This window comes from Pseudonaja textilis, chromosome 1 (genome assembly GCF_049901715.1).
Source record: "Pseudonaja textilis isolate UNSWEBS1 chromosome 1, rPseTex1.2, whole genome shotgun sequence".
Classification (NCBI taxonomy): Eukaryota; Metazoa; Chordata; class Lepidosauria; order Squamata; family Elapidae; genus Pseudonaja; species Pseudonaja textilis.
This window is the reverse complement of record NC_141990.1, coordinates 229,307,009-229,334,727: the sequence shown is the minus strand read 5'-3', so window position 1 is coordinate 229,334,727 and position 27,719 is coordinate 229,307,009. Positions and strand designations below refer to the sequence as shown.

The 27,719-nt window shown below is 38.9% G+C and overlaps 2 protein-coding genes across 4 annotated transcripts in view; one reads left to right on the top strand and one right to left on the bottom strand.

The window, feature by feature from the left end:
- LOC113440202 (NACHT, LRR and PYD domains-containing protein 12) overlaps positions 1-27,719 on the top strand; it is a 432,514-nt gene that overhangs the window by 48,200 nt on the left and 356,595 nt on the right. The gene's annotated exons all lie outside the window — the stretch shown is intronic.
- B4GALNT4 (beta-1,4-N-acetyl-galactosaminyltransferase 4) overlaps positions 1-27,719 on the bottom strand; it is a 193,978-nt gene that overhangs the window by 9,919 nt on the left and 156,340 nt on the right. For all 3 annotated transcript variants that reach the window (XM_087919432.1, XM_087919418.1, XM_026706455.2), the window contains exons 8-16: positions 26,167-26,245; positions 23,815-23,881; positions 10,887-11,030; positions 10,187-10,296; positions 9,552-9,652; positions 6,203-6,285; positions 2,854-4,129; positions 1,926-2,239; positions 400-553 (exon numbers count right to left, since the gene is read on the bottom strand). In XM_087919432.1, the coding sequence (XP_087775558.1) occupies positions 400-553; positions 1,926-2,239; positions 2,854-4,129; positions 6,203-6,285; positions 9,552-9,652; positions 10,187-10,296; positions 10,887-11,030; positions 23,815-23,881; positions 26,167-26,245 (2,328 nt within the window). The remainder of the gene's footprint in view (positions 1-399; positions 554-1,925; positions 2,240-2,853; positions 4,130-6,202; positions 6,286-9,551; positions 9,653-10,186; positions 10,297-10,886; positions 11,031-23,814; positions 23,882-26,166; positions 26,246-27,719) is intronic.

Genomic DNA, 27,719 nt, shown 5'->3' with positions numbered 1-27,719 from the left:
ACTCATTCAAACAGCTTTAACTAGAGACATCACACACGGGCTGTTTTGATCTCTGTATAGCCATGCTGTTGTTGGCATTATTTTTTTATATACACAAGCACTGGTTCATTTGTGCTGTTAACCTTTGCTACTGAAGCCTCACACCCCTACACACTGAAGAAAACCAGTTATTTGCACACAAAGTGGCAAGTTTAGAGAGGAAATTGAGCAGATTTTATTAAAACAGCTTTCCATCTCCCTAGTGGTTAACGGAACCTACTATATGTTACACAAAAAAGTACTGGGCAACATTTGCAGTTATTAAAAGAGGTTTTGAAGTTTTAAAATTTAGCAGTGAGGACTTAGGGAGAACCATCTGAAGAAACAGTTCTGAAACTTTCAACCCGCTGCTTGGGTTACCTGGGCAGGTGAGCCTCCTGAAGTGCTTTCTCCACATGCATGTCATCACTATCAAAATCCACCAATATGATATTGAAGTTGGCATCCTTGGTGTTCAGAAATAGGCTGGCCATATCTGAGATGAACTGCTGTACCCAGCGTGCTTGGTTCTTCACTGCAAGATATGAACAGGGATTTTTGGCATTTTAACACAAAAACTCAATAGAGTGTTCATGGGTAAACATTCCCCTAATTAAAGTCTTCAATTGTCCTTATGGACACACAAGGGCATAGGGGCAATTCTCAGCATAAGCTTCAATCATAATTTCAAAAGACTTCAGAAGTTTCTAGCCCATAGAAATGCAGCATTTGAGCATTACATTATTCTAATAGCAGAACGAAAGAATTACCTATACAGTGAAGATGCCAATATAGTTAGGAACCAATATAATTTCCTGATCACCTATTGATCAGTGCAGCTTTGTTCCTTCTGTAGCCTCGTTATAGAATATGGGATTTACCAAGGCAAACGAAACACTCATAATTTAAGATCTGGGATACAGTATTCTTTATTTGCTATTCTCCTTTCATGGGGTACAGAGATTAGCTTGGGAGGGACAGATCTGAGTCATTTTACCCTTACTATTCTCTCATTTCCTTCCCAAATGGAGCATAGAAAGACTTTCCTCCCATAATTTCTCTCATTTCATGTCAACAAGGTCTCACAGAAAACAGTAATGAGGAAGAAGCAAATTCATCCCTGGCAAATATCTCAATATCTCTTTCTTTTGCCTGATTTTTTTTTTTAATAGGAAGACAATATGAAAAAAGAATGCTAAACATGTCCATACAAAATATGCCCATGCTAAATATATTCATCCCAAATCTTTTCCTATTAAGCAAATTGTATAGTTGATATATTGATAAAAAATACCCTGAAAACCCCACTTATCCAGAAGTAATAGCAAAATAAAAAGAATATTTGTGTATTCCAAGAGAGATTTTTTTTCCAAACTACTTTCAACCCCAACCCAACGATAGTTGGTCTCCCGTTACCTCATACATCATGCCATTTCTGCCAGGAAAAGCAGCCTTTCAACCGGTGGTGGGATTCAATTTTTTTTACTACTGGTTCTGTGGGCGTGGTTTGGTGGGCATGTGGTGGCTTGGTGGGCGTGGCTTGGTGGGCATGGCAGAGGAAGGATACTGCAAAATCTACATTCCCACCCCACTCCAGGGGAAGGATATTATAAAATCTCCATTCCTTCCTCATTCCTGGGGTAAGGTTACTGCAAAATCCCATTCTCTCCCCACCCCACTAACCTGCTTTCTAGCTCCAGTCTCCTAGGCAGGGCAACAAAAGAAGACTCAGCTGATCAGCTGGAACTCGGGAGGCAGAGAATAGATGGTGCGGGGCTAGTCAAAGTTGGTATTTGCCAGTTCTCCGAGCTGCTCAAAATGTCCGCTACTGGTTCTCCAGAACTGGGCAGAACCTGCTGAATACCACCTCTGCTTTCAACCCTGGGATACAGAGGGCAATCGCTTACCTGGGACGACAAAATGTATCATAACATCATGCCTCCAGCTGAGCCGCAAAGGTCGGCAGAGGATGGGTTTTCCGTACAGAAGACTCCAGGCACTAGGTGATGCTTGAGATTGAGTGGACACAGTTGCAGGCCCTTCTGGGTTGACTTCAGTGCTGTCTTCTGACTTGCCCTGGTGGAGCAGGACATAGATGTATTCGGAGAGCCGGACTGTTCTCTGGCCCTTCTCCATCAGCTCTAACTCCATCAGATAGCGGTTGCCTCGAGCTGTGTCTCTCCGCTTCTCAACATTAATGATTCGCAAGAGAGTGTAGATGCTGTGGGTGGAAGGACAGAAAGCTGTCATATGAAATCTTGGGCCACATCAAATACTCTCCTTCAAGAAACGATCTTGTATCAACTGATTGATTTAGCATTGTTTATCTCCTTTATTCTGACAAGATCCTGGGGACAACACACATATCCTACAAGTACACAAATGTAACCATTTCCCCTCAGGGGTGGGATCCTATTGGCATAACAACTGGTTTGGTGAGTGCATGCTTTGCGGTGCGCTGCGCGCACATGCACACTGTTGACAAATCACTAGCTCCGGCAAGCATTCACCTTCTCCTGCTGATGCATGGCACTCAGCTGTGCTGCGCAAAGCAGCTGAGGTAGAAAAGGCAGGGAATAAAGCACAGTCTAGAGCCCGGGCAAGTGGGTGGGCCAAACAGAAAACCAGAAGATTGTCACAGAGAACCAGTTCAGTCTCAGATGCTCTTCGAGCTACTAGTTTAGTAGAACTGGGCTGAACTGGTAGAATCCCACCCTTGTTTCCCCTAGAGTAGCACACCTAATTAAGGAATGGAAGGGTGAAGGGGAGCCTCACACCACCCTTATCTATTCTTGTGATAATGCCTCCCTTCACATAATTCTCTTCCATTCTTACCCGCCATTCTTCTCATTGAGTTTCTCCATATACTGAGCCACCACATCCACCACCTCGCTTTCACTCAGCTGCAAGTTTCCCGAAACGTTGCACCTCAGATCATTCCAGTCTGAACGGAGCAATTCAAAATCCACAGGGCTGACACTAAACGTCCGTTGCCAGTTGATGGAATCCTCTAGCCAACTCTGCTGAATCTCAGAGTTTTCATAACTATAATCAGACACTTCCTCTTCTACTTCTTCCTCCTGGGTTTTCTCAGGGCCTCCAAGTGCCTTTTGCTGAGATTCTGTCATTTCTGACATCTGTAGGAAGGAGGTTACTTGCACACCTTCAGATAGCACTACCTCTGAATAATTTAAATCTAACATAGTCCTTGCTGGAGTGGTGATTTCAAAGTTTTCTTTGCTGAACAGTCCTTCTGCAGGCAAGATTGAGGCACTTGGATGCATCTGCCGCTTAATACTGCCTTTGAAAGGTTTCCTACCATAAAATGGTTCCCATTTCCGGCTGACTTGTAGGCCTTTCCTTTTAGAAAGACCTGTTTCCTTGGTGGTATTAGCAACAAGCAGAGATGTTCTGCGGGCCGAGGGAGAATGAAGTTTGTTGGAGGGAGCAGGGCGACCCTGAGGGATCCTGGAGTTCCATTGCACCTTCCTTGGAGATCTAGGATAGAGGAAGACTCCAGGGAAAACATCCTTCTGTGATGGGGCCTTCTTCTTACTGGGTTGCAACCTGGTCACATATACTTTCTCTGGAGGTTTGTTTGTCTCTTTCTTCGATTGTTTCTCCTCCTTAGGACTCTGCTGCTTGGGCTTTCCAGCAAAGAAGGGCACAGAAAGGTGAGGCTGGAGGCTGAAAGAGGTGCCTTTTTTTGAAGACGACAGTAGTCCCTGATCACCTTCCTTCCTTCCCGTCTCCACATCTTGTGCCCAGTTGAGAGACCGGCCATTGATAATGACATGTTCTCCAAAGGGTGCTGCATTCTCATAAGCCTGGAAGCCCTTAGATGGAGTCTGAGGACTCAGGCTAGGTTCACTGCTTGGGCCTATAGAGACAGGCTGCCTTGTGAAGTCTCCTTCTTCACTGAACGTCTCTTGCTTCTGATGAAAGTTATTATAATCCATATTATTCCCATAATCTTTTGTGGCTAAGGGCTTATCTTTTCTCTTCATTCCAATGAACACATGGGCATCCAACTCACTGGGTCTCTTGACATCAGGAAAAGTGTCAGTAGGTTCAGGACTATCAGCACCTTCCTCCTCCTCGTCAAGGAAATCTAGGAAATTATTCACAAAGTAGGTCAAACCTTGGAGTGGTACCTGTGATTGGTAGATGACTTATGGGTAGGGAGGTTGTGGCAGACAATGAGATAAAGAACAAAGTTTTGAGTCAATAGAGCCTATAAGAGGAGACTGAGAAGAGACTGGGGAAGTAGAAAGCAGCAAACATTTAGAATGAAAACAGCCATAATATTTCTGTTTCTTAAACTCAGCAATCTCCATTGCTCTGATTGTAAGGCAGGGATAACTTTTTCTTAAATTCAATTTCCATGAATCCTAGACAGCATGGCTAATGGGAAGGGATGATGAATAAGGCAGCATAACAACATCCGGGGGTGTGTAAGAGACAAGTTGTCCTTCCCCGTTCTAAATAAGATACTTGATGAAATAATGAAAAACAATGGCCTTATGACCTTCATTTTCCTGTACTGTTGTTCTTCCCTGCTTCTAGTCTATTCTAAGAAATTATTTGAAGTCAAAAAATAAATGTACAAAATTACTGTGCACAAAATAAAAAATACATACTATGTAGATACCCATTATTAGTTTTAAATGCAGAGTTTTTATATTTTGGGGACAGAATTAGGAATTTGAATGATAGACCTTGGTCAGTTTCCAACCAGACACATTAAGATATTTTTTCTCCCCATATAATTAACAAAGCCTCTTTTTTTATTGAGAAGAATCAAGGCTACATTTTGCAGAGGCTGAAAGTCTAATTTTCTTGCTACTGCAAACGAGATTTAGGTTAGGAAAAGTATTGATTCTGTTTTAAGGTAAGCAAAATATTATTCTCAGGATTAACAGTGTCTAGACTGCAAAAATTACTTCCTTGATTGGGACGGCTTTTAGAAATCCAATGTCACAAAGATACATGGGAGAGCAGAGATCAGTGAGTTGCTGAAGGTATGGGGAGTCCTTGATTTATGATGGTAATTGGGACTATAATTTTAATGGCTAAATAATGTGGTCATTAAGCAAGAAATTACACCATTTGACCTGATTTTACAACCACTTTTTACAGGAGTCATTAAGCGAATGGCTTAATGTTAAGCAATGGTTAACTAATGGTTTACTAATGGTTAACTGTGGTTGCTAAGGGAATCTGGCTTCCCCAATTTACTTTGCTTGTCCCAAGCCAACTAGAAAGGCCTTAAATGTAATTGAAGATATGAATGACCCTGGGGAAAGAGAAGAGGAGATGCTGCCTAGGACAGAATCAGATCAGGGAAGGAATTGCAGTTGCTTAACAGTCAAGAGAAACAAATGTAGGAAAGATCTAAACTAATCCTAATGGATCAAGCACTTAAAAGTACACTGGGAAGTTTTGTGTCTTCAGACTAGCAAGATTCTGTTAAAGTGGCCTTACATTAAAGTAGAATCAGTTCATCTCATCATATTTCCTCTCTGGTTTATCTGAGAGAGCTTGACCCAAATCATGGTCATGTGACTGCAAAACACTGCTACCATTGTAAATGCAAACCAGTTGCAAACCAGGTGCCCAAACTGCAATCACATGACCACTGGTATAGTGTGACAGTTCTAACTGAGGACAAGTTGTAAGTCACATTTTCTGAGGTTGTTGTAACTTCAAACTGTCATTAAAACAATTGGTCATAAGTTGAAGACTATCTGTACAGGACATTCCCCACAGAATATGGCCAGAATCAAATACTTCTGTGCATAGGCAGTACTGTATGCTTCAATAAGGCCTCTTGAGAATCTGCTCGTGTATAGCCAGCAGGATGTGCATAAAACCAATATGTTCCTTTTATATATAAGAAGAACTGATTTTGAAATTAGCTTCCTGTTACAGGAGCAGAGCTGTCAATGCTATCTAAAAAGGAAGTGCCTGTGTAAATTCATTCAGAAATCACCCCCAAACACAACTGGTCACAGGTGGAAATTTAAGCTCTGCAAGTAGATAGTACAAAAATATTACTGCAAGTGGATGGTATTATTATAATACTGCTGACAGCCAAGGATTCAATAGCTGCTTATAAAACAGGTTGAAAACTAAAAAGTGATCTCTGATTGGCTGGAAGAAGCTGGATCCTGGGAATACTCACTATCAGGATTCAGGAAGAGGAAGGCTCTCTGGTGTAAATCTTCTTCCTCTTCATCCATTTTCATGTACTTAGAAAAGCCAAATCTGGAGGTAAAAAGAATAACGTTTCAGACACAGGGTATGTGTGCATACACAAACCCACATACCATCTGTCTTGCTCAAATATAGCTAAAGGTCTTGGCCTACCTTATCCTATTTTTCACAGGTTCTAGAAGGGCATTTTAAAGACTTATAAATATTGCAAGGGTAGGTTTTTGTGAGTCACTGCTTGCTGCACCAGATTGTCTGGAGTCATCGGCTACACACATTTACTCACCTGGATGCACCACAGTACTGAAGGACAGAGACAGTTGTTGAAACTGTGTTTCTGAACACTTAGGTAGAAAAGAACACAATGCATGTTGATGAAATATATTAGTAAAGAGCAAAGCATGGGAAAGGTAAGACCTGGTTCTCAATGCTGATGTCAGAGAGCACTCATAATATCTAAGTCACAGAAATCTGTACTTGCTGTACTTGACTCAGTTGTTAACTAAAACTGACTCAAGTATCAGGAGAGTGTCATGCCGATGTATGTCAAGGCCCCCCAATCCTCCACTAAGCCTTCTCCATGGGGTTCATTACCTGTCTTACAAATGTCTGCTGAAAAGGCCTTCCAGACATATAACCATAAATGCAGAAGATTCTTCACAAGCTGGAACCTGAACAGATTAAAATCACAGCTCATGTGTGACTCATGTAAAGGCTCCTCCCTGTAGGTGTTGATAGTCAAGAAGTGGGACTCGTCAGCACATGTAACCTGTCATGGAGTTGCTTCTCATCCACAGGTTATTTTCATCCGTTTTTAAAAAAACAGAGTAGGGTTGGGGACATCTTCTATAGGGCAATCATGATTAAGTGGGACAACTTGCCTCCAGAAATTGTGAATGCTCCAACAATGGAAGTTTTAAAGAAGAGATCAGACAATACATTTGTCTGAAATGGTATAGGTTTTCCTGTCTAAGCAGGGGGTTGGACTTGAAGACCTCCAAGGTCCCTTCAAACTATTCTATTCTATTCTATTCTATTCTATTCTATTCTATTCTATTCTATTCTATTCTATTCTATTCTATTCTATTCTATTCTATTCCTAAGCCTAAGCTATGGATGGCCCTACAAATATGGCTAAGATAAATTGGGATATCTGGGAAGGGAAAGAGAAGCAAATCATAAGAGAATGGGTCAACAGTATTTGTCCTCTAGCCTTTCTATCATTATATATACTAGAAGCCCAAAGGTGAAATATCTCTTGCATTCTTATTTTATATTTCAAATATTTCCACATAGTTGTTTTGCTGTGCTCTTTTCCTGCCCCAGAGCTGGGAAATAATGTCAGCATAAATGGTGCTGCTCCTAAGGACCATCCAGTGTGAGGCCATGCTGGGCTGCTTTTTGTGCAACTTCTCCAGTGGCAATATAAGAGCAGGGACTGGCACTGTTCCTTGGTTAAATTCAAATGTCACTAATGATCGGAAAGGCCATTACCAAATGCTGTGAAAACTGTGCACCTGGGTAGTGATATATGGTCTGGATGATCTGTTCAATCATTTCTTCAATTCTTTTCCCAAAGGGTAGTTGATCTAACAATAACTAGATGGCAATTGTGAGTTTATTGTTCTAACTGCAATGTGGTGATTGTATGGATTGGTGCCACTCAGGTGAAGCCACTGAATAAGTGTTCTTGGAGAGTTAAACTATTTTTAGTTTGCCTGAGAGAAGTGTTCAGCTATGAGATTCTCTGCTCAGGCACATCAGTTTTATTTCAGATCTATTTTTCAACTACTAAATGGTGGCCAACAAAGGAAAAAAAAAGGGGGCGGGGAGGGAAGCCTCTCTTCCTTAGCCACCTAGCTATCACCCAGATTTCTGTAACTGAAATATAGCTACAATGGTGCATTGTTAAACAGCTGGAGATTCTTTACTAATTCATTTTTGTATAATTTTTATTAAGGATTAAAAACTAATACAAACTAATAAAAAGTAAAGAAATAAATCAAAGAGAACCCTAAAAATCCAAGAAAGGAAAATAGGAAAGAAATAAGTTACAAAGTAGTTTCCAATCTTCTTTAGAGCAGCTAAATGTACAATTATAAATTTACCCCTTATTGTATGGTTATAACACAACTCTCTTTTTTCTATAATTTATTCAATCTACTCATCGAAAACATACATCACAAGTTCATTTTTTTCCTGTTTCATGCAAGAAGTTTACAAGGCCTTGTCATGCAGCAGTACACATAGTCTTTGCCTTTTCTTTGTTCAAACAATTCAATTTAGCCATCTCAGCAAGTTCCACCACCTTCAACACTTCACTGATTCATGTATCACATCACAGCACACATACAGAATTTTGAACATCCAAAATGATAGAAGAGGAAAAAATTATAACTATAGGTTGAAGTCCTGTCTGTACCAGATTGCAATTTACAAGTAACTTAAAAAAAAAAAATCCGGGAAGAGAGTGACTGAGGGGCATTCCCAGAGATCACTGGAAACTGGGAAGGGAATACCTCATCATATAGGCCACAGAAGCAATATTTTCTATTTCTATTACACTTGTTGATGCAGAGAAGGCTAGTCATGATCTCTAGGTCCACCAATCACCAATACTTAAAGTGGGGACGAGGAGGGAGGATGTCCCTGTGAAAGCATGACAATTTTAGTCTCCCACAGCGTCAACAAAGCACCATAAAAACAGGCCCAAGGACCAAACCAAAGGGGTTGGTCCCATCACAGGCCTGCTACACCGATTGAAGCTGAACAGATTTGCACCTCTGATCATCTCACCTCAAGCTTCTTCCCCCATATGCCAAGGAACCATTGTGGTGCAGTGGTTAGAATGCAGTACTGTAGGCTAATTCTGCCCACAGCCAGGAGTTTGATCCTGACCGTCCCAATGTTGACTCAACCTTTCATCCTTCTGAGGTCAGTAACATGAGGACCCAGATTGTTGGGGGCAATATGCTGACTCTGTAAACTTCCCAGAGAGTGCTGAAAAGCAATATGGGGCAGTAAATAGGTGCTACTGCTATTGTCCAAAGGAGAGATCTTCTAGAAAAACCTTTTTTTCATGCCATAATACTTTGGACCCAGCTGCCACATGCCTCAGTAGTAGGTTACCTATTAGATGAGGCTCCATGGCAAAGTCCACAACAAACAGAAAGTGGGACATATTGTCAGTGCTGTGAGCAGGTCATGTGGAAGAACCTTCAGTCTGTTAAAAGACAACATACTTTTTTTCACCAATATACTTTCTACACTTCAAGCAGTTCTTTCACAACTGCTTTGTAATAACTCTTCTTCATACTTACTTCTCTAGGTACATTGGAGATTCTCTGTAGAAGCATTTGTTCTCTGATTCCATGTGTGTAAGCCGGGTGAAATCATTAGGATAAACAAAAGAGAGGTAGACCTGTGGAAGGGGAAAATTGGTAAGAAAAGTCACAATAAGATGTCTATCATTCCAGTTTCAATAGAAACTAAGGAAAAAGAAGAACAGATATGTGGACTATATCACTGGGAACAAGCAAAACCTAAAACACGATTATTATACAGGACCATAAATCTTCTTAACTAGGGTGAGAGAAACTGTTTGCATGTCAATGTCTGTGTTGTGATATATTTTTAATCTAGCTTTTATTTTCTTTTATAGAGAAACAAATTTCCACTCCAGGATATTGTGGCTACAGAAACATAGGAATTTATTAAAAGACATTTAAATATGTTTTCAGTACTCAGGCAACAATTACCTTCCCTTTCTCTTCTCTATCCCTTCCCAATTCTCTCTTCCTAAATTCACCTTTCCTCTCTTTTCTGGTTTACTAATGTTAGTGCAGTTCCTATTAAAACATTCTGATCACTGTTGATGCTGTTAAAAGAAATAACAAAAAGACGAGAGATGTGGGCAGGGAAAAAAAAAGGTAACAAAGCCCATCAAGACACTTACAAATTGCAGGCCCTGATAGCGGGCAATGGGAAAGTCCTTCACCACATATGTGGGGCTATAGGCACAGGGGACCAGCACATTCTCCACATGGGACGGTTCAATCTTGGGAGCTGAGATAAAGGCAATTAAGAAAGAAGAAATGAGGCCTTTCCAGACCACATGATGTTCCAGGGTCCACACGAACTCAACATAAGTGACCATTCACTCCAAATTGTGATCTTCTTGTCTTGATTTGTCCTAATCTATGACATTCGCCCTTAATTTCTTCAGTTAAGTGCCAAATATTCATCTTTTTGGCACTTTATGAGGAGGGATTTTGCTTTCTGTGGAGAAGCGCTTTCTCAGGAGCATCCTTTCTTCCAGCATAAAGTGTTCTACCTACCCTGCCGCATTATAACAATATAGGACCAGCTTTTGTTATTCCCATGCTGAAGTACCCCAATATTCCTGGTGAACATCAGGTTAGAGACATCTATCTTGCCCTTTCCAAAGTTCTCAAGTTAGTAACACAGAAAGGTGGTCAATTTCCCAAATATAAACACTTTTTTAGGAATGTCTGTTTAATGCTTTGCTGCTCACACGGATATTTATTTAGCTCAGTCCCCAGGCGCCAGCTTTTATCGTTCTTCAGACCACAGTACAGCTTCCTAGTCTCCAACTGTGTTTCTCTCAGTCAAATTGTTTCTTCTCTCCCACTTACTGAGGAAGAAAATATCCCGAGGGTCAGGCTTCAGCATATCAGCTCCATGTTCATCCCTTTGTGCACCCCAGAGGTAGCTGTCAGCGTGGCTAGCAAGAGACTGAGGCACATGGTCTACCTCATTCATTTTCAGGCTGGATTCATCTGAGGGCAGAAGAAGAGCAAGAAAAAAGGAGTATGACTGATGAGGGTAAAACTTACATACCCTTGGATATTTGCAGAGCAAAGGCAGTCCACATCTCACATTTATTAGAAATAGACATCGAATAAGAGGCATCTTGGAATAGATTCCTAGCATTTTCACAAAGCCTATTAGCTGCAACCAACCTATACCCCTGACTAGTAATAATTATTGGTCTCTCTTCCTTACCCACTTCTCTTGTTCTTATTAATGTCATTTTCAGGGGGCATTGTAGTTCTGAGAAGCTGTGAGTTTGCTAGAGCTCAAATGGTTTGCATGCATGTGCACTGTTGTGTTTGTGTGTGTGTGTGCACACATAAACACACTCACAGCATGTTTAATGTACCATTTATTAGAAATTCTTAGTCCAAAGGCTTGATTTACAGCATATATTTTGATGGATGTGTCCCTACTTTCTTCGTAAATCTATGCTACTAAATCTGGTGACCTTGTTGCAGATCTTGCTTGGTATTTGGTTCCTATTTTTACCTTAAGGCTCTGCCATTTTTGTTACTGCCTGCATGCCTTCTTTACAGCTTATCAGTTCTTTGCTCTCTGCTTTTTGATATTCTTATGAAAAACTGTAGCCTTTTGCTGTTCATTGATTGATTGATTGATTTACCTTGCTGTACTCTTCTTAAGGTGTTTTGATTTAGATTTAGGCATATGTCACATTTTTTATTTTCTGTTGCCCCTGGGGTTTGGATAGGGCTTGTGACCAATGCCCATTTGTTTTCCTAGTAAACGCTCACTTCCAAACACAACTGGTTGTTTTAAAGGCGATCTCATTCCTTCCAATCTCACTTGAGAGAATTCATCAAAATTACTCAGAGCTAGCCTATATTTTATCTAGGTATAGATAATTTTCACTTTTTATGCAGTAACTCTATTTTTATTCAGCCTTTTTACCAACATAGATCTTTAAAATATGACTGTATATTCTCTTCAAGGCTGGCTGTTATCTAGGTGGGGAAAAAAGAATTTTCCAGTAATATTTGTTAAAAAAAGTGATTTCTTTCTCTTGAGTATGTTTAAGGGTAAGCACAGTCATTATTTTTAGAAGGCTTACAAGGGGAAGGGAACTGTTATAGACCTGCTCTACTAGAGGATATACTTTGAATGGCTATTATTTGGGCATCTAAAGATTGGCTGAGATTCAATCAGGAGTTATCTGCTGTGCTCTCTTCCAACAGTCCCAATTTATCTATAATTTTCTTTCCAGCTGCCCATAACTTGTCTCTTTCTAAAACAAATGACAATTTATTCTACATTGCCAAACACCTGTTTTAGAGAACTGTCCATCTTTTAACATCTTTCATCTCCTTTTTCATGTTTAAAAAGTCTTAATACATTCTTTTCAAAAGCTGTCAATTCAATATCCAGGAATTTGGCCAATTAAGTATTAAATGACTCGGCTAACTTATTGCCCAATTCCTCAAATCTTTTCTAACGTACATGTGGTGTGATTCATCTCTCTGCAGGTTGCTCTCCAGCATGCTCTAACTCTCTCCTCTGCTATTTATGCTGCTTTTCTGGTGGCTGCTATTGTAATACTGTAATCCAGAAGTGAATGTGTCTCAATTATCAGAGAAAAAGTAAAAGTAAAGCCCTTTTTTTCTGTTTTGTCTTTCTGTGTCCTTAATACTTTAGTTATCTCAGTGGTGCGATTCAAATTTTTTTACTACCGGTTCTGTGGGTGTGGCTTAGTGGGCGTGGAAGGGGAAGGATATTGTAAAATCTCCAGTCAGAGGTGGTATTTGCTGGTTCTCCGAACTACTCAAAATTTCTGCTACCGGTTCTCCAGAACTGGTCAGAACCTGCTGAATACCACCTCTGCTAAGAGTGTTTAAGAAATTGATTCGTGTGTCCATATAAGCTGCATTAAGGTTAATTTATGCTTCACCAAAAGAAATCTAACAAAAACCTAATAGAGATACTAAAAAGAAAAAAGACAGAAATGGCCACTGTCTCGTATATATAATTTTGCAGATGACTTGGTGTTGATTTTGAAAGCTCCCTTAAAGGGAATTGAAACATTAATGGGAACACTAAAATAAATTGGTGCATTAGCAGGATTTAAGATCAAAATCAAAGGTGTAAATGTTAACAAAAGCATGAAAATAGAGATCAAGCAGAACTGATGAATAAAATGGTTTTTAACATTGAGAAGAAAACAAAATATTTGCATATCACTGTGACAAATATGAACTGCATTTGATTTCAAAATAATTATATTGCTAAGATGGGAGAAACTACTGTACAATTGTCATTGCTGGGGAGAGTTTCTGTAATAAAAATGAAAGTCCTGCCTAGAATGATACTTTTATTTTATATAATATCTATTTTGACAACTGATGCACCATTTAAACGGTGGCAAAAGCATATATCTAAATTTATGTGGCGGGGGGGAGGAATCTTTATATTAAACATGAGTTAAATATAAGGTATTACAAGATGCAAAGAAAAGAGAAGGATTGGGTTGATCTGATTTGAAGGTGTATTTTGTAGCTTACTGTTTCATTTGGATGAAAGAGAAACAGAAGGTTTTTGGAGTTAGGAGGATATAACCAGAGGTTTGGATGGCATGGGTATCTGTGGTGCAACAAAGTCAAGGTTAATGTGGATTTTAAAAGTCATTATGTTATATGTGACATATTGAACATATGGAATAGATACAAATCCAGATTATGCCCAAAACACATTTGTGACTCTCCACAGGAAGCATTTTATAGATGAAAAATCATAGGCAAAGAAAAATGGCTACCTTATCAAGAGATATTATAATTTTATCAAATAAAAATAAAAGCAAGAGAAGAACTGGTGGCATAGTTGCCAATGATTTTCTTATTTTGCTGGCATTAGGAGCATTTAAAGTAGACATAATAATTTGTTTTTGAACATTGGAGAACTCCGTCTGAGATAGAATTGTGTACAAATGATAAACATGCCATTTTGAAAATGTATAATTTACTGAAATTTGAAACGGAAGAACAAATAAAAGAATTTACAGGTAGTCCTTAATTTATGGGTGTTCATTTAATGACAGTTTGAAAGTATGATGGCCTCAAACCACAGTTTAAAAAATCACTAATCTAGCAGATCTTGCATTGACCATAATCTCATTCAGGGTTTGCTCAAAACAATGCTCATCAAGTGAGTGCTTCACATGAATCCTGTTTCCCACCAATGTCATAAAAAGTGACATTATTTATCATCCTTTTCCCTCAAGAGCTCAAGGCAATGTCTATTGTGTCCTCTTCTCCCATTTTTCATTACCACCATGACAACTCTGAGAAGTAGGCTAGGCTAAGAAAGTAGGAGTTGTCCAAAATCACCTAATGAGCTTCCATAGTTGAGGGTGGGTTTGAATTTGGGTCTTAATTTCACATTAGGCAGTCGGCACAGCTGTCCATCAGGAGAAAAGGTAAAGACATATTTCCGTTTCCAAGACCTTCACATGAACCAGGACCATATAATACAGCTGAACACATGATACTGATCACATGTGAGAGAGGTCAGTGCAGGGGAGGCTGGATCCTTAATTGCTCATGTGCTGAGTGTGTTACATGTGCAGTAACATACAGAAGGGTTGTGAAGATATATCAGTGTCTTTCCTCCATAAGAATCCAAGCAGCTCACAGATCTCCAGAAGGGACCCTATCACCTACTTCTTAATTGGCTTCTCATCTGTCCCAAGACAGTTTTTTGCTCTTTCTATTGGAATTTGCTAACTTCAGTTATAGATGGGATATCACCTGTGTTTTTGTTTATTGTCTGTACCCTTTGATGGTTTTTAGACTTACAGTATACTATTTACTCTGTCCCTTGCCCTATTTTGTGAATCCCAGAATAGGACCTGGCCTGGAGAAGATAGAGTGGAAAATTTCTTTTCCTGAACTTCCTTTAAGTAGTATATGTTAGAATATACATTTTTGGGGAGGGGGGGGACAATTATTTCTCTCCTACATGATCTCCTAGAAAAGAGCAGTATTTTTTCAGTACTACAAACCTAAAGCTTCAATTTTCTGGATTCTGGTCTATTTCAGCCAATAAATAAGCCAAGCATCTTTTAAAATGGGGGGCGGGGGGGGGGAGGCTGTAGTAGGAAGGGAAGAATGATATAGTATACACCAAGGATGATAATTGCACCATGTATCACACTGCTGAAAGAGCAATAGCTGCCTCAGCTGAGGGAGAGAAATGTCAATATTAGTTTTCTTTCCCTGGGTCAGCATGAGATCCTGGCAAGTGTGCTGGAAGCTTACCTAAGAGATACAATCCAGGATTCTTCATAATAACGGATTTTTCCCCCTGTACATTTCTACATGAGAGCAATCAATACCTACCATTGCTATGCCTCTTGCCTACCTCTTGCTTTAAAATAATTTAACCCAAAGCACAAAATATCAGGTCAAACAAGTTTTGTCAGAAATTGAGAATTTAAATTATTCAGCATGCCTACATGTCCATTATTCTCCTGAGACACCTTTTAACAATTTGTCTTTAAAATCATACTAGCTCCATCTCTTAAAACTAACAGAAGATTGATTTTCCTAGAAATATTCTGTCAGAACTGCAAAACATATGCGGTTTAAGGTCGTCTCCTTTTCACCATCTTATATTGTGCTTCTGTACAAGGAAAGTCTGTTACTCATAAAAATTCCATGGCATCAGAAACTAAGGCGGCTTGGCTGCTGATCCATAGCTGGGCACATGGAAGAGAAAGGCTTTTGCTGACAAAGGGGCTTATGAAATTGAGCTGAGTCTTTAAAATGATTGGCTGGCATGGGTCTACGACAGCTCGCCATGGTTCACTCACTACAGACATGGCCAACTTGCCACAGGACAAGAGTTACATTAATATCGAAGAAATAGTTGAATAGAATAATTAAAGAAAGGATGTCAAAAGAGGGACAATTTAAATTTGAATGACAACAATTTTTTAAAAAAATATTTTAAATAATTAAATTGAATTGTTGAATTGTCCTACAGCAAATCCATGGCAAGTTGGCCCACGGTAAGTTGGCCATGGTGAGCTGGCTGCAGTGAGTTGTCCCATTGCAGGCTGGCACTTAGGGTGGGGGCTTGAAGAATGAATGGTGGGCATTTTGTTGTGAACAGTCCTGGCCTGTACCTCTTCAGATTCCTTAAATGAGCCACCACAATATTCAGTTCAAAAGGCGTATCAGAAAATACTTTAAAAGGGGGAGGGGCACTTCAAAATAATAATTTGGAGAAAAATCAGCTTAAAATATGTATTCTAAACAAGCCTCAGAGTATTTTCAGACTCATAAGAAAGCAGGATAGGATGGGCATTTGTGTTATCATATCTAGACTGAAAGGAGTCTGATTCACTCATTACTGTTTCAACCACACAAAGAGAAGGTGAGAGGCCTGAGAACTGGTTGCCTGGTTACCAATATGATATATTAATGAATAAGATCCAGTGGATGGCCAGCTACAAGAGCCAGAGAGTAGGATCTTCAAGTAATTCTAAACAGGACCACAATTATTTGGCTAATTCAGCTTATTTCTGAAAATGTTTGCTTTTTTTTGCTAATTACTGCCAAGGCACTAACTTTGACAGCACAATGCCATATTAAACAAAACAAAAATTTAAAAAAACTATGCATCATGATATTATGGAAAACAATTCTGAAAGCTTTCAGCACTTGCCTTTATTAAAGATTTCCTAGCTATAGTGAGAAACTACACTTTCATAACATGAAAGTAACCCCAATCTAATTCTCTGGATTGAATGTGAATTCAATTTGAATGCCTAATGTGTGTCTCTAGTTTCCAGGCCTTCCACCAGGCAAAGAGTGCAGAAATATGAATTTAATTTTCCCCTTTGGGGCAATGACCTAAATTGCTGTACAGTATCACAAACTGTTAATGACACAAAAATAAAAATCACATTGGGAATTTCAGGGCTATCATCAAAGAGCAAAGTCCTGTTGTGGTCCGCCAGCTGCCAACAGAGCTGGCAGCAGCCCCGGACAATGAGGAGGTTGGGGGAGAACTTGGGCCAGTTCTGGAGCCTGGGGAAGGCTCTGATGGATGTTCAGGACACAGAAATAGAGCCAGGGTCTTCCGGCATTTCCCAGCCAGAGAGGCAGCTGCCTTTGGACTCAGAGATTAGTAAGGAGGAGGAACAGCTGGGGCCTGTTCCAGATGTGTGTATGCACAGAGCAGATAGGAGAGGTGAACAATTTACAGATAATCAGAGTTGGAAGGGATCTTGTAGGTCATCTAGCGGGAGACCTTACACTATTTCTGACAAATGGCAGTCCAATCTCTTCTTGAAAGTCTCAACTCATGGCGCTCCCACAACTTCTGAGGGCAAGCTGTTCCATTGGTTGATTGTTCTCACTGTCAGAAAATTTCTCCTCGTTTCCAGGTTAAATCTCTCCTTGTTCAGTTTCCATCCATTATTCCTTGTCTGGCCTGAGAAAATAGCTTGACTCCTTCCTCCCTGTGGCAGCCCCTCAAATATTGGAATACCGCTATCATGTCTCCCCTGGTCCTTCTCTTTTCTAGACTAGCCAAGCCCAGTTCCTGCAACCGTTCATTGTATGTTTTAGCCTCCAGTCCCCCAATCATCCTGGTTGCTCTTCTCTGTACTATTTCTAGAGTCTCAACATCTTTTTTATAGTGTGGTGACCAAAACTGGATGCAGTACTCTAGGTGTGGTCTTACTAAGGCTTTATAGAGTAGTATTAGTACTTCCCTTGATCTTGACTTTATCCCTCTGTTAATACAACTTAGGATTGCATTAGCTTTTTTGGCGGCGGCTGCACACTGCTTGCTCATATTTAGCTGGTTGTCCACTAAGACTCCAACATCCCTCTCACAGTTACTGCTATTGAGCCTGGTTTCACCCAGTCTATATGTGTACTTTTGGTTTTTCTTGCCTAAGTGTAGGACTTTACTTTTCTCTATATTGAATTTCATTTTATTAGATATGGCCCAGTGTTGTAGTCTGTCAAGATCCATCTGGATCTTGAGCCTATCTTCTTGGGTGTTAGCTATTCCTGCCAGCTTAGTATCATCTGCAAATTTGGTAAGTTCCCCTTCTATTCCCTCATCTAAGTCATTAATGAAGATATTGAAGAGTACTGGGCCTAAGACGGAACCTTGTGGCACCTCACTGCTTACTTCCCTCCATGTAGACTTAGACCCATTAAGGACTACTCATTGAGTTCGGTTTGCCAGCCAGTTGCGAATCCATCTAGTGGTGGTGCTATCTATTCCACTTTTTTCCAGCTTACTAAGAAGTAGGTTGTGGTCTACTTTATCGAATGCCTTGCTGAAATCTAAATATATTATGTCCACAGTATTTTGCTGGTCTATTAATTTAGTCACTGTGTTGAAGAATGAAATAAGATTGGTTTGACATGATCTGTTTTTAACAAACCCGTGCTCTCTGCTAATTATTACTTTACTTGTTTCTAGATGTTGGCAGATCTGTTTTTTTATTATCTTTTCCAGTATCTTCCCAGGTATTGATATTAAGCTGATTGGTCTATAGTTTCCTGGGTCTGTTTTTTTCCCTTTTTTGAAGATGGGAACCACATCAGCTCTTTTCCAGTCCTCTGGTAGTTCTCTGGTGCTCCAGGATTTTTGAAAGATATGGTGTAGTGGTTCTGAGATGACCTCTGCCAGCTCCTTTAAAACTCTGGGATGTAATCCATCAGGCCCTGGTGATTTGTTTTTATCAAGATCAGGCAGGTATTCTCTTACTATTTTTTTGCTTATTTTAACTTTTATTTCTTTTATTTCAATGGAGGACAATGAGCTGGCTCTGGAAGCAAAACAAACATGGATGCTGAATGGCCCCTCCCTGGCTGGGAAATAAATAGGAGGAAAGAGGAGGGGTGGTTGTCACAGACAACCATTCGCATTTCTGGAAAGTTTGCTCCTTGTGTGTTTCATGGAACAAAGACTGTCTTGCCAGAATTGAGGCTTGTCTATTTCTCTGTTTGAACTGACTTAATTTGCAGCCTGGGAGCTCACAGCCTTGCATTTATCATAATGAGCTGATAAGGACTATTGTTTCAGTTAATTTCTTATAGGACACTTGCCTGGACTTTCAGTTGGTGAATGCAGTTAATTCCCAATGTGTAAATAAAGAGGGGTTTTTCTTTGTGGGGAGTCTGTTTCTCGCTTCTGCAAAGGCTGGGTCAGAACAAGTCCATATATTTTGAAGCCCTGAAAAATAGAGGTCACTTGACTCTTCCTTATAAAAAGATGCCCCATAGATGTTATGGTCATATCTGTTTCGCAAAGGTTTTCGTCCAGATTAATACTAAGAAACCTCTACAGCTGCAGAAAAATAGGAGACCGTCTTCTGGCTAGATTCCTGTGTGAACTGAGTCCCATGCCTCGCTCAGTTCTAATTTCATGTGGCGACACCATTTTTCAACCCAGCAGGATAGGAAGGAACGTTGAGAATTCAGGACCAAATCAATCATCCGTATGTTTGGATCGCACTAAAAATAAGCAGTGGTAATAATATTTTACTTGTTTTCAAGTTTGCCTCTGAGACAATACAGCTTGCATTAACTTACAGCTGGAAATTACTATCTGTATTATTAGATTTCAGAATAGGTAAAAAGATTGACCAGAAATGTCAATATAAAGATATGAAATATTGGGAATGGGTGTGGGAGGAAAAGAAATATAAAAGTGAGTAGACATTATCAAAAGATAGAAGACAAATTCACTGGTATCTTATCTCATAAATCACAATATAGCCAAGTTGGCATGGATTTTTACAAGTATTTCGAATAACGTGAAGAGATTCTGTCTCAATAAACAGATGGAGGCAGGATTTTTTTCATATAATGTCCAACTTTCTGTAGTTACTGTGGACTAACATTAAAGATACTTCACTGAAATCTGCACAGTTTCTGTTTCATTGATCTTGCCTAGTTGTGTTGGGCTTGATAAAAGGACACTTTTATTTGTGTTTTTGTGCCATGACAATTAATTTGTCCTTGTTTAGCTGTATAAAATAGAAATATGAGGATAACATTTTAATATGTTCTAAATCAGGGCTCTCCAACCTTAGCAACTTTAAGACTTGTGGACTTCAACTCCCAGAATTCCTCAACCAGCAGCTGGCTGAGGAATTCTGGGAGTTGAAATCCACAAGCCTTAAAGTTGGTAAGGTTGGAGACCCCTCTTCTAAATAGTATCATAATTACCCATAGATTTTAAATTTGATATATATATATATATGAGGGCAGACCTTTCCTCTAGTTATCTTCAGTTACACTAAAGATGTAATGAGATGTTAAGGAAAGCACAATACCAGAAGGACAAGAGTGCCTGTCACTTAGTCTGCACTTCAATTGCTTCACTAACTTTCCCATCTCTCTTGAATAGCTGGTACATATTAACTACAACATAGTTTTGTCATGTTGTCTTGCCTTTTTCCATACATGCTTGCTGACTGTTTTCTTTCTAAAGTGTTTATAGACTCTTTTTGATCAAAGCTTTGCAAATAATAATGAGTGCTAAAATTCAACCTTGGGGTTTTTTTCTTTCAGCAAGCATTATTTTTTAAGAAAAAATGATCGGGAAAAACAAATAGACAGACTAAGAAGGTTAAACAGGTAATGCTGCAAAAGGAAAAACAGACAGGGATAAATAGCCAGACAGAAGTTGCTTGAGGAGATGGGCAGAGTAGAAGGAGTTGACTGCTATCCGTGGTCATACTCCACCCTCAAGGAGAGTAATTCCAGATGCTGAATAGCAGCGAAGTCTGTGATAACATCCACAGTATTCATCCACTTGTCTGTATGTGAAAGCTAAATTACATAACTAAATATAGCTATTGTTATTAAATGCTTTAGGGTTTTCCAAAGCAAATCTCCTACATGAGATTTGCCTTCCTTGAAAGTTACTACTACTTTCAACTAAGACAACCTAAAGGCAGGAAGTGATACTGGTCTATCAAGAATTGTATTGTTACTAATCTGGTTTTTAGGTAGCAAGATCCTTGCCCTTCTCCATACTATGAGATAGACTGGAAAAGTTTATTAGATAGGCACTTCTCTAATAATATAGAGTAATGAGGTACAGCCTTCCTTATTATAGTCTGCTTTGGGAAATATAACCTCCCATTTGTTCTAATTGTCTTTGAAGTTACTGACTGATGTGCTGCTTGTTGATTTTAATGCGAGTTGTTGATTCCATTTTTGCAATTGGGCTTAATTTTTGCATTATTGCTGTTGTTATCCCTAAACTGCTTCATAAATTTTGAAAAACGCAATACAAATACAATAAAATCTGCAGTGAGAATTGCATGAATTCCCTGTACAGAATACATCTACACAAAAGCTTATTTTAGTCATCCCTGGACACAGCTGAAGAATGATCAAATGCAAAAATTATGTCAGTGATAATCTGTGTAATGGTTAAAAATATATTAAATATTAAATGATAATATTTTACTCTCTTCCTCCCCATCTCTTACAGGTCCATATGCAACCATTCCTGTTTTATTAACTTTTTTTTTCTTCTTTTGACAAAGGAAGGGATTTCAGGCAAAGAATGAGTTACCAAGAAAATAACTTTTCATTGAGTGGTAGCCATAGACCAGAGGACAGAAGTGAAAATTCTCAGTGACTGATGTCTCCAGAAGAAAACCTTCCCTCACAGCCCATCTATCTTGCAGGCACTTCTGCCAATACCCCAATTGCCATGATCTCTTGTGCACCAGTAATGCCCCTGTACTTCTTACAAAAGCCCTCTGCTTTATCTATACCTTCTGCTGGATACTTAATTACAGGCACCTTGTGTATTGAGTGCCAGGCAGAAATCTATTCGTCAAGCACCTCCTGCTGCCAGACCAAGTTATGAGCAGGAAGTGGAAGATCTATGGATTTAATTAAAACTGGCACTATCCATCCTTGCTTACAAGACAGCTGTTCATAATTCACTTTAGGAAGCATAATCTGATGGACATTTGCTGGGAAGGGGGGAGGGGCTTTCATGCTAGCCTCTTCTCTTTTTGCCCACGGACCAAAGAAGTGCCTAGAAGCTTTTGATACTCCTAGAAAGTATTTTATTTATATATACTGCTCCCCGAGAGATATTGCACGTACACACTTTTCCTTTTATGTGAAGCATCAACGTTTCATGTTGTTTTACAGTGCCTTTTTATTTGTGAAAGACAGCAAGTAAATGCCTTTCATAGCTCAAATGCTTGATCCATCTGGTATTATTTTATGGAGCGTACTCACAGCTTCATAAGCATGCTGCCAGATTCATAGACAAGAGACCAGCAGTGATTCTAGACATTTGAGTTGACACAGCTTAATGTAAATTAGACTCAGCGAAAGAGTCTCAGACACATGACACGGCATGGTTAGATATTAGTCTCCGCTGCATATTAGAAAGACATTATTAGAACAGTTGATTGCCCTCAATCAACATGAAGATGCAGTTCCTTATCATACCCACTGTGGTTTAATTCCAGGACTTTTCTCCTGCCCTTCCTGCAGTTTGACAACTATGTGCCTTGGGCTTCTCAGCTTCTGACCTCAGAAATCCTCAATTTAATCCCCACACAGGGAGCAGTGGTCCAACTATTTTATACTAGGTTCAGAAGATATTATCAGAGGTTTATCAAAAGAAATTGAAGACTGATTGAATGCAAGGTTAATTAAATAACTTTAGATAATGTATACCCTTCAAATTAATATTTTGCCTTTGTCTTACAAAAGGAAAAGTGAAATATCTTTCCATCCCATTTTTGTTTGTCCAGTTACCCATAAGGGAGTTAGTCTCATCATCTAAAGTTTGTAGGAAAGACAATCAACCACTTTTTCCTTCTCTAGAACTAATTTGTAGAAGGGCTTTTCAAAGATGTAATTTTAGAAGGCTGACTGGAAAAAGGGCTACAGTGCAAGCTGATAGCTCAGCAGAGAAGGGAAGTCAACATTTCACACAGTATTAATAACAGAGCCGATAAAGTTTTGAGAAAAATGACTATGAAGGAAAAAGTTCAGGAAAAATTTATTCAATTAATTTACTAGAAGAATTCTATTCCACCTTGAGGCCTCTCTTGCAATTTACATATTCCATAAAAAGCAGTATTATGAAATGGTAATAAAAACACAGCGGTTACACAATTAAAAATGATAAAAGATCGGAGAAAAATAAACTAACAAAATCAAGCAATAACACAAACAGCAAACAACAAAATTAATCAAACTGACTAGCAGTTTTAGAAAGTAACAAAATATAATGTAATTTGGGGGGGGGGGAATCACAATATTTAATCAACAAAGCTTGAACACATAGGGCAGGCTTTACATGACATATAAAAATAATAAATCCAATAAAGTTGAAAGATGATCCTTAGACTGCTAAACAATGTTCAGAGTTTTTATGCCTTCTTCTCTATTGTCTGATGGAAGATCTGCCTTAAAAAAGGGATCCTTATTCATAGTTTCTCTGGGATTTTGTCTATCCTGTGCTGATCAACATTTCTTAACACTAATTATACTGAAAAGATGATCCTCCCACCCATCACAATGATGCTATATATCACAAAATTGGCATACAAGGGTACAATACAAGAAAAAAAAAATCAGAATACAAGGTCTTTTAGGCAGTACATATAGATGGCCCTTCACTTTTTTTGCATACTGTCCTCATTAACCATAAACACTGCAATCCTATTTATTAGTACGCAGAGGGAATTGGTTTTCTAGGGCTTCAGAGAATCTTTACCTGTATAGAGTGAGATGTATGGGGAATCAATGACTTCAAACTTGAAGCTGGGAAGGAAAATTCGCCACTGAAAGAAACAGAAGAAGTCCTTCAATTTGCATGCATTTATATTCATAAGTAATAAAGTTTACCGCTGAAACTATGTATTTATATCACATACGTACAATACATAAAATATAATGCAAACATGATCAGAGGTGAATAAAATTGATTAGATGTGAATACAATTGTACCAAATGTAAATATCTATCCAAACATACAACATTAATATAATTAAGAGTCAGCAATTCTAAAACTACAGTTTTCCTAGGGATCCAGGACTGGTTTGTATTTCTTTCAAGCCAACAACAAAATAAGATCAACTACTTAATAACTAATGTAAGGGAACATTCACACACACACAAATGTATACATTCCATTTCAGAAACCATGAATGTTTCAATCATCTAACCTAATGTTTGTCTCCATGGTACTGTATTATGAAAGGAACATCAGATAATATAATGGCTGCAATTCTTCACTAAAAACAAGTGCAAATCCAATTTCACCGGAGCTTTATGGCATATGAGCATTGGCATAAATCTATATCTCCAGAGCCAAACATGGATCTTCTTCCTACCCCCAAATGACCCAAGCATTATAAGAAAAAGCAATACTATTTTCTTGGGTGATGTCTCAGTGCTTTTTGACTTGCAGTCAAATCTTTTATCCTTTTGTTGAATGTGTTATTTCCTTTCAAAGAATGTAAGCTAAGTGTTTCTATAAATGTACTAAAAAGTAATTGTTTCCCATCTTCTGCCTGTCATAAAAACTCATCTTTTGTATTTCAAAATGCAAATATTACATATAGTATTCTAAATAGCTATACGAATATTAATATAGGAAAGTGGGTACGACAGCCGCCTACAATTTTATGGTTTCAATATTATTCGTTCACTTTTTGAAAACAAAATGAATGACAAACAATTGCAAAACTGTTCTGGATATGGCAAATGGTTTCAGAATAACACTGCCTTTAGGGTAAGGGCAGCATCATTTCAACAAAATTTCAACTCCCTCTAGGGAATACCTTAAAATAATATGTGTCCGAGAATCCCCTAAATAGAGTTCATACATGAGAAATAGACCCTGGATTATTCAGAGAACTGGTATTGAAGGTCACTGATAATATTCCTAGAGCTGGACTGAGAGTTATTGCCCTGCTTGTGATGCTTCCATTTGAAATATCTGAACACAAAGCAATTCCAGTTATTTTGAGTTCTCCCTTTCAAAAAATCTATTTCCCTTTCCTGCTCTTATAGGTTCAATATTTCATGCGGCCATGTTTAATCCTGGGAGGACACCTTGAGAATAATTGACAAGCATTTGGACGCTGTGGAAAAGTATCAAAAGCATTAATGTGTCCGAGTTTATCTGCTTGTTTTACATGCTTGCTTTTAGATAGGGCATATGCTGTTCATTTGTCAAATTTAACATTGATCCAGGCAAGTCACCTCACAATAGTTTTACAGGCCCAGGTGCTTTTCAGCTTTTGGAGCAGCCAAAGGATGGTATATATGATGTTAAACCAAAGATAATCCCATGGAGCATCTTCCCCATTGCCTGTTCTCTGGGTGTAACACCTTCCAGGATGATCCAAAATCCTCTGAGAAAGACTTCACAGTAGGTACAGGCAATCCCTGGGAGGGAAGAGCATTTACACTGAGTGCCTATTCTTCTTTTTAATTTAGAAATGGAGCCTCTTTTTAAAAAGACTAATATTTCACCTTCAGCAGCCTGCAATGCAGGGTAGCCTTATACAAAAGGAATACAGCTCGATTAAGAGGCAAGAAAATAAGCCTGTTTTTTTTTTTTAGACACTTTATCTTGCGAAAAATGTGTTTAAGAAATTAGCAGCTAGGAACTCTTTCTCACTCTCTCCATTTCCCCCAGAGAAGACTGCAATTAATTTGAAGGAGCGGGATCTCCATTACAAGCATGAGAAGATGGGACTTATCTCTTTCTCCCTTATACGTTGTTTCACTATAGACCCAATTAAGGGAGTTAAGGGATAAAAATACTTCCTTATGCTTGTCTTATCTGATAAACATTGATCAGATAAACATGGACAGGCTGTTTTTCAACTCGTACCTCCAATAGCCTTCATTAATGAAAGTCCTGTTAATATTCTGCCAGAAATGCTTTGGGGGCCAGGGCAGTTTTGTAGGATATAAATATGTATTCAATGACAATATTTTGAGCCAATAAACAAAAAGCTGGAAGTCAGAGTTATTGCTATTTTTAAAAGCTATTTGATTTTCTTAATAGATGGTTGTACCTGATGGGGAAAATAATCTGTAGGGATTTACTTACACCCACTTCCACATGATCTGATCCACGGTCATCTTGCTTATGGAGGAGCTCAAAGTAGTAGCGTCTGGAGGAAAGGACACTAGGTGGGAAGAGAAAAAAAGGAGAAGAGGTTATATCCGCAGCTTTACAGTACCTGAAGGAATTCTCTTTGGTAGCACAGACTAGAGACCGAAGAGGTGGGGGAAGGAATTTATGAAGCTGATGAAATAATAGCAATAGCACTTAGACTTATATATCGCTTTACAGTGCTTTACAGCCCTCCCTAAGCTGTTTTCAGAGTCAGCATCTTGCCTCCAACAATTTGGGTTTTCATTTTACCCACCTCAGAAGGATAGAAGCCTGAGTCAACCTTGAGCCCTGGTGAGATTTGAGGTGCCAAACTGCAGTCAGCCGGCAGTCAGCAGAAGTAGCCTGCAGTACTGCACTCTCACCACTGTGCCACCGTGGCTTATAAGCTGCCATTGACCCTGTTCCACACGGACTGTCCAATAAGAGACCTTGTGTGTTCCCAGGAATAGAGAAAGGCTGCAGAATAGGAGTCCTATTGGCTACACTTCAGTTTCTCTTTACACAGAGGTATCGAAGCAACAGTATCATCACAGGAATAATGAATAATACCACAGTTCCCTACAGCCTAATAGGAAAGAGCTCAAAGGGTCATTCCTTTTCTTAAATTTAAAGTACATCCATGTTTTCAATTTTCAGAGAAAAATGCTGCAATTCATCAACTTGCATAAGCTTGTCATACCTATTTGTATTTTCATGGGCTTAGAAATAGTGGATGTAACAGAAGATAAAATGGAGATGTAGTAGTGCAAGGATTAAGTGTTATCAGCTGGGATCAAAATGACAGTGGTTTTTATCTCAGCCCTAAACTTAGCAAATGTCCTTTTGAAAGCCTCAATTTCCAGCCTCAGGTTTTTTTTATCCCTATAATTTAAGCTATAAGGTCTGCCTTGAAGGGTTATTGTAGAAATATTGGGAATGCTTGAAATGGGCTGAATAAATGCTAAAGATTGAATAGCAATATTTGCTCACATGCCTGCTCTCTTATGTGCAGAAGCACGTAACCTATAAAGGTTGCTGAGGAATCTAATATTGGAGATTGATTCTTAATGAATGTATCTGTTCTTTTATGTATACTAAGAGTATTTACACCAAGACAAATTCCTTGTGTGTCCAGTCACATTTGGCCAATAAAGTATTCTATTCTATTCTATTCTATTCTATTCTATTCTATTCTATTCTATTCTGTTCTATTCTATTCTATTCTATTCTATCCTAAATACTTTGCTTAGTCATTGATCCTATATATTCAACACTTTGCCTCTTTGTAGGCTTTTAGCTGCTCAGTGTCACCTTGCAGCAAGATGGGTAACAAATAAACAAACAAATAATTAAAATGCAATCCTGACAACTTTGAACATGTCTTCTGTTTTTGCTTATGCAAATAAAACTGGACTTTCTTCATTCATTCAGAAGGCAAGTTTTGACCCAAACCCTGTATGTATTTCTAAATCACATATGCATAACTTTGACTATAGCTTTTAAAT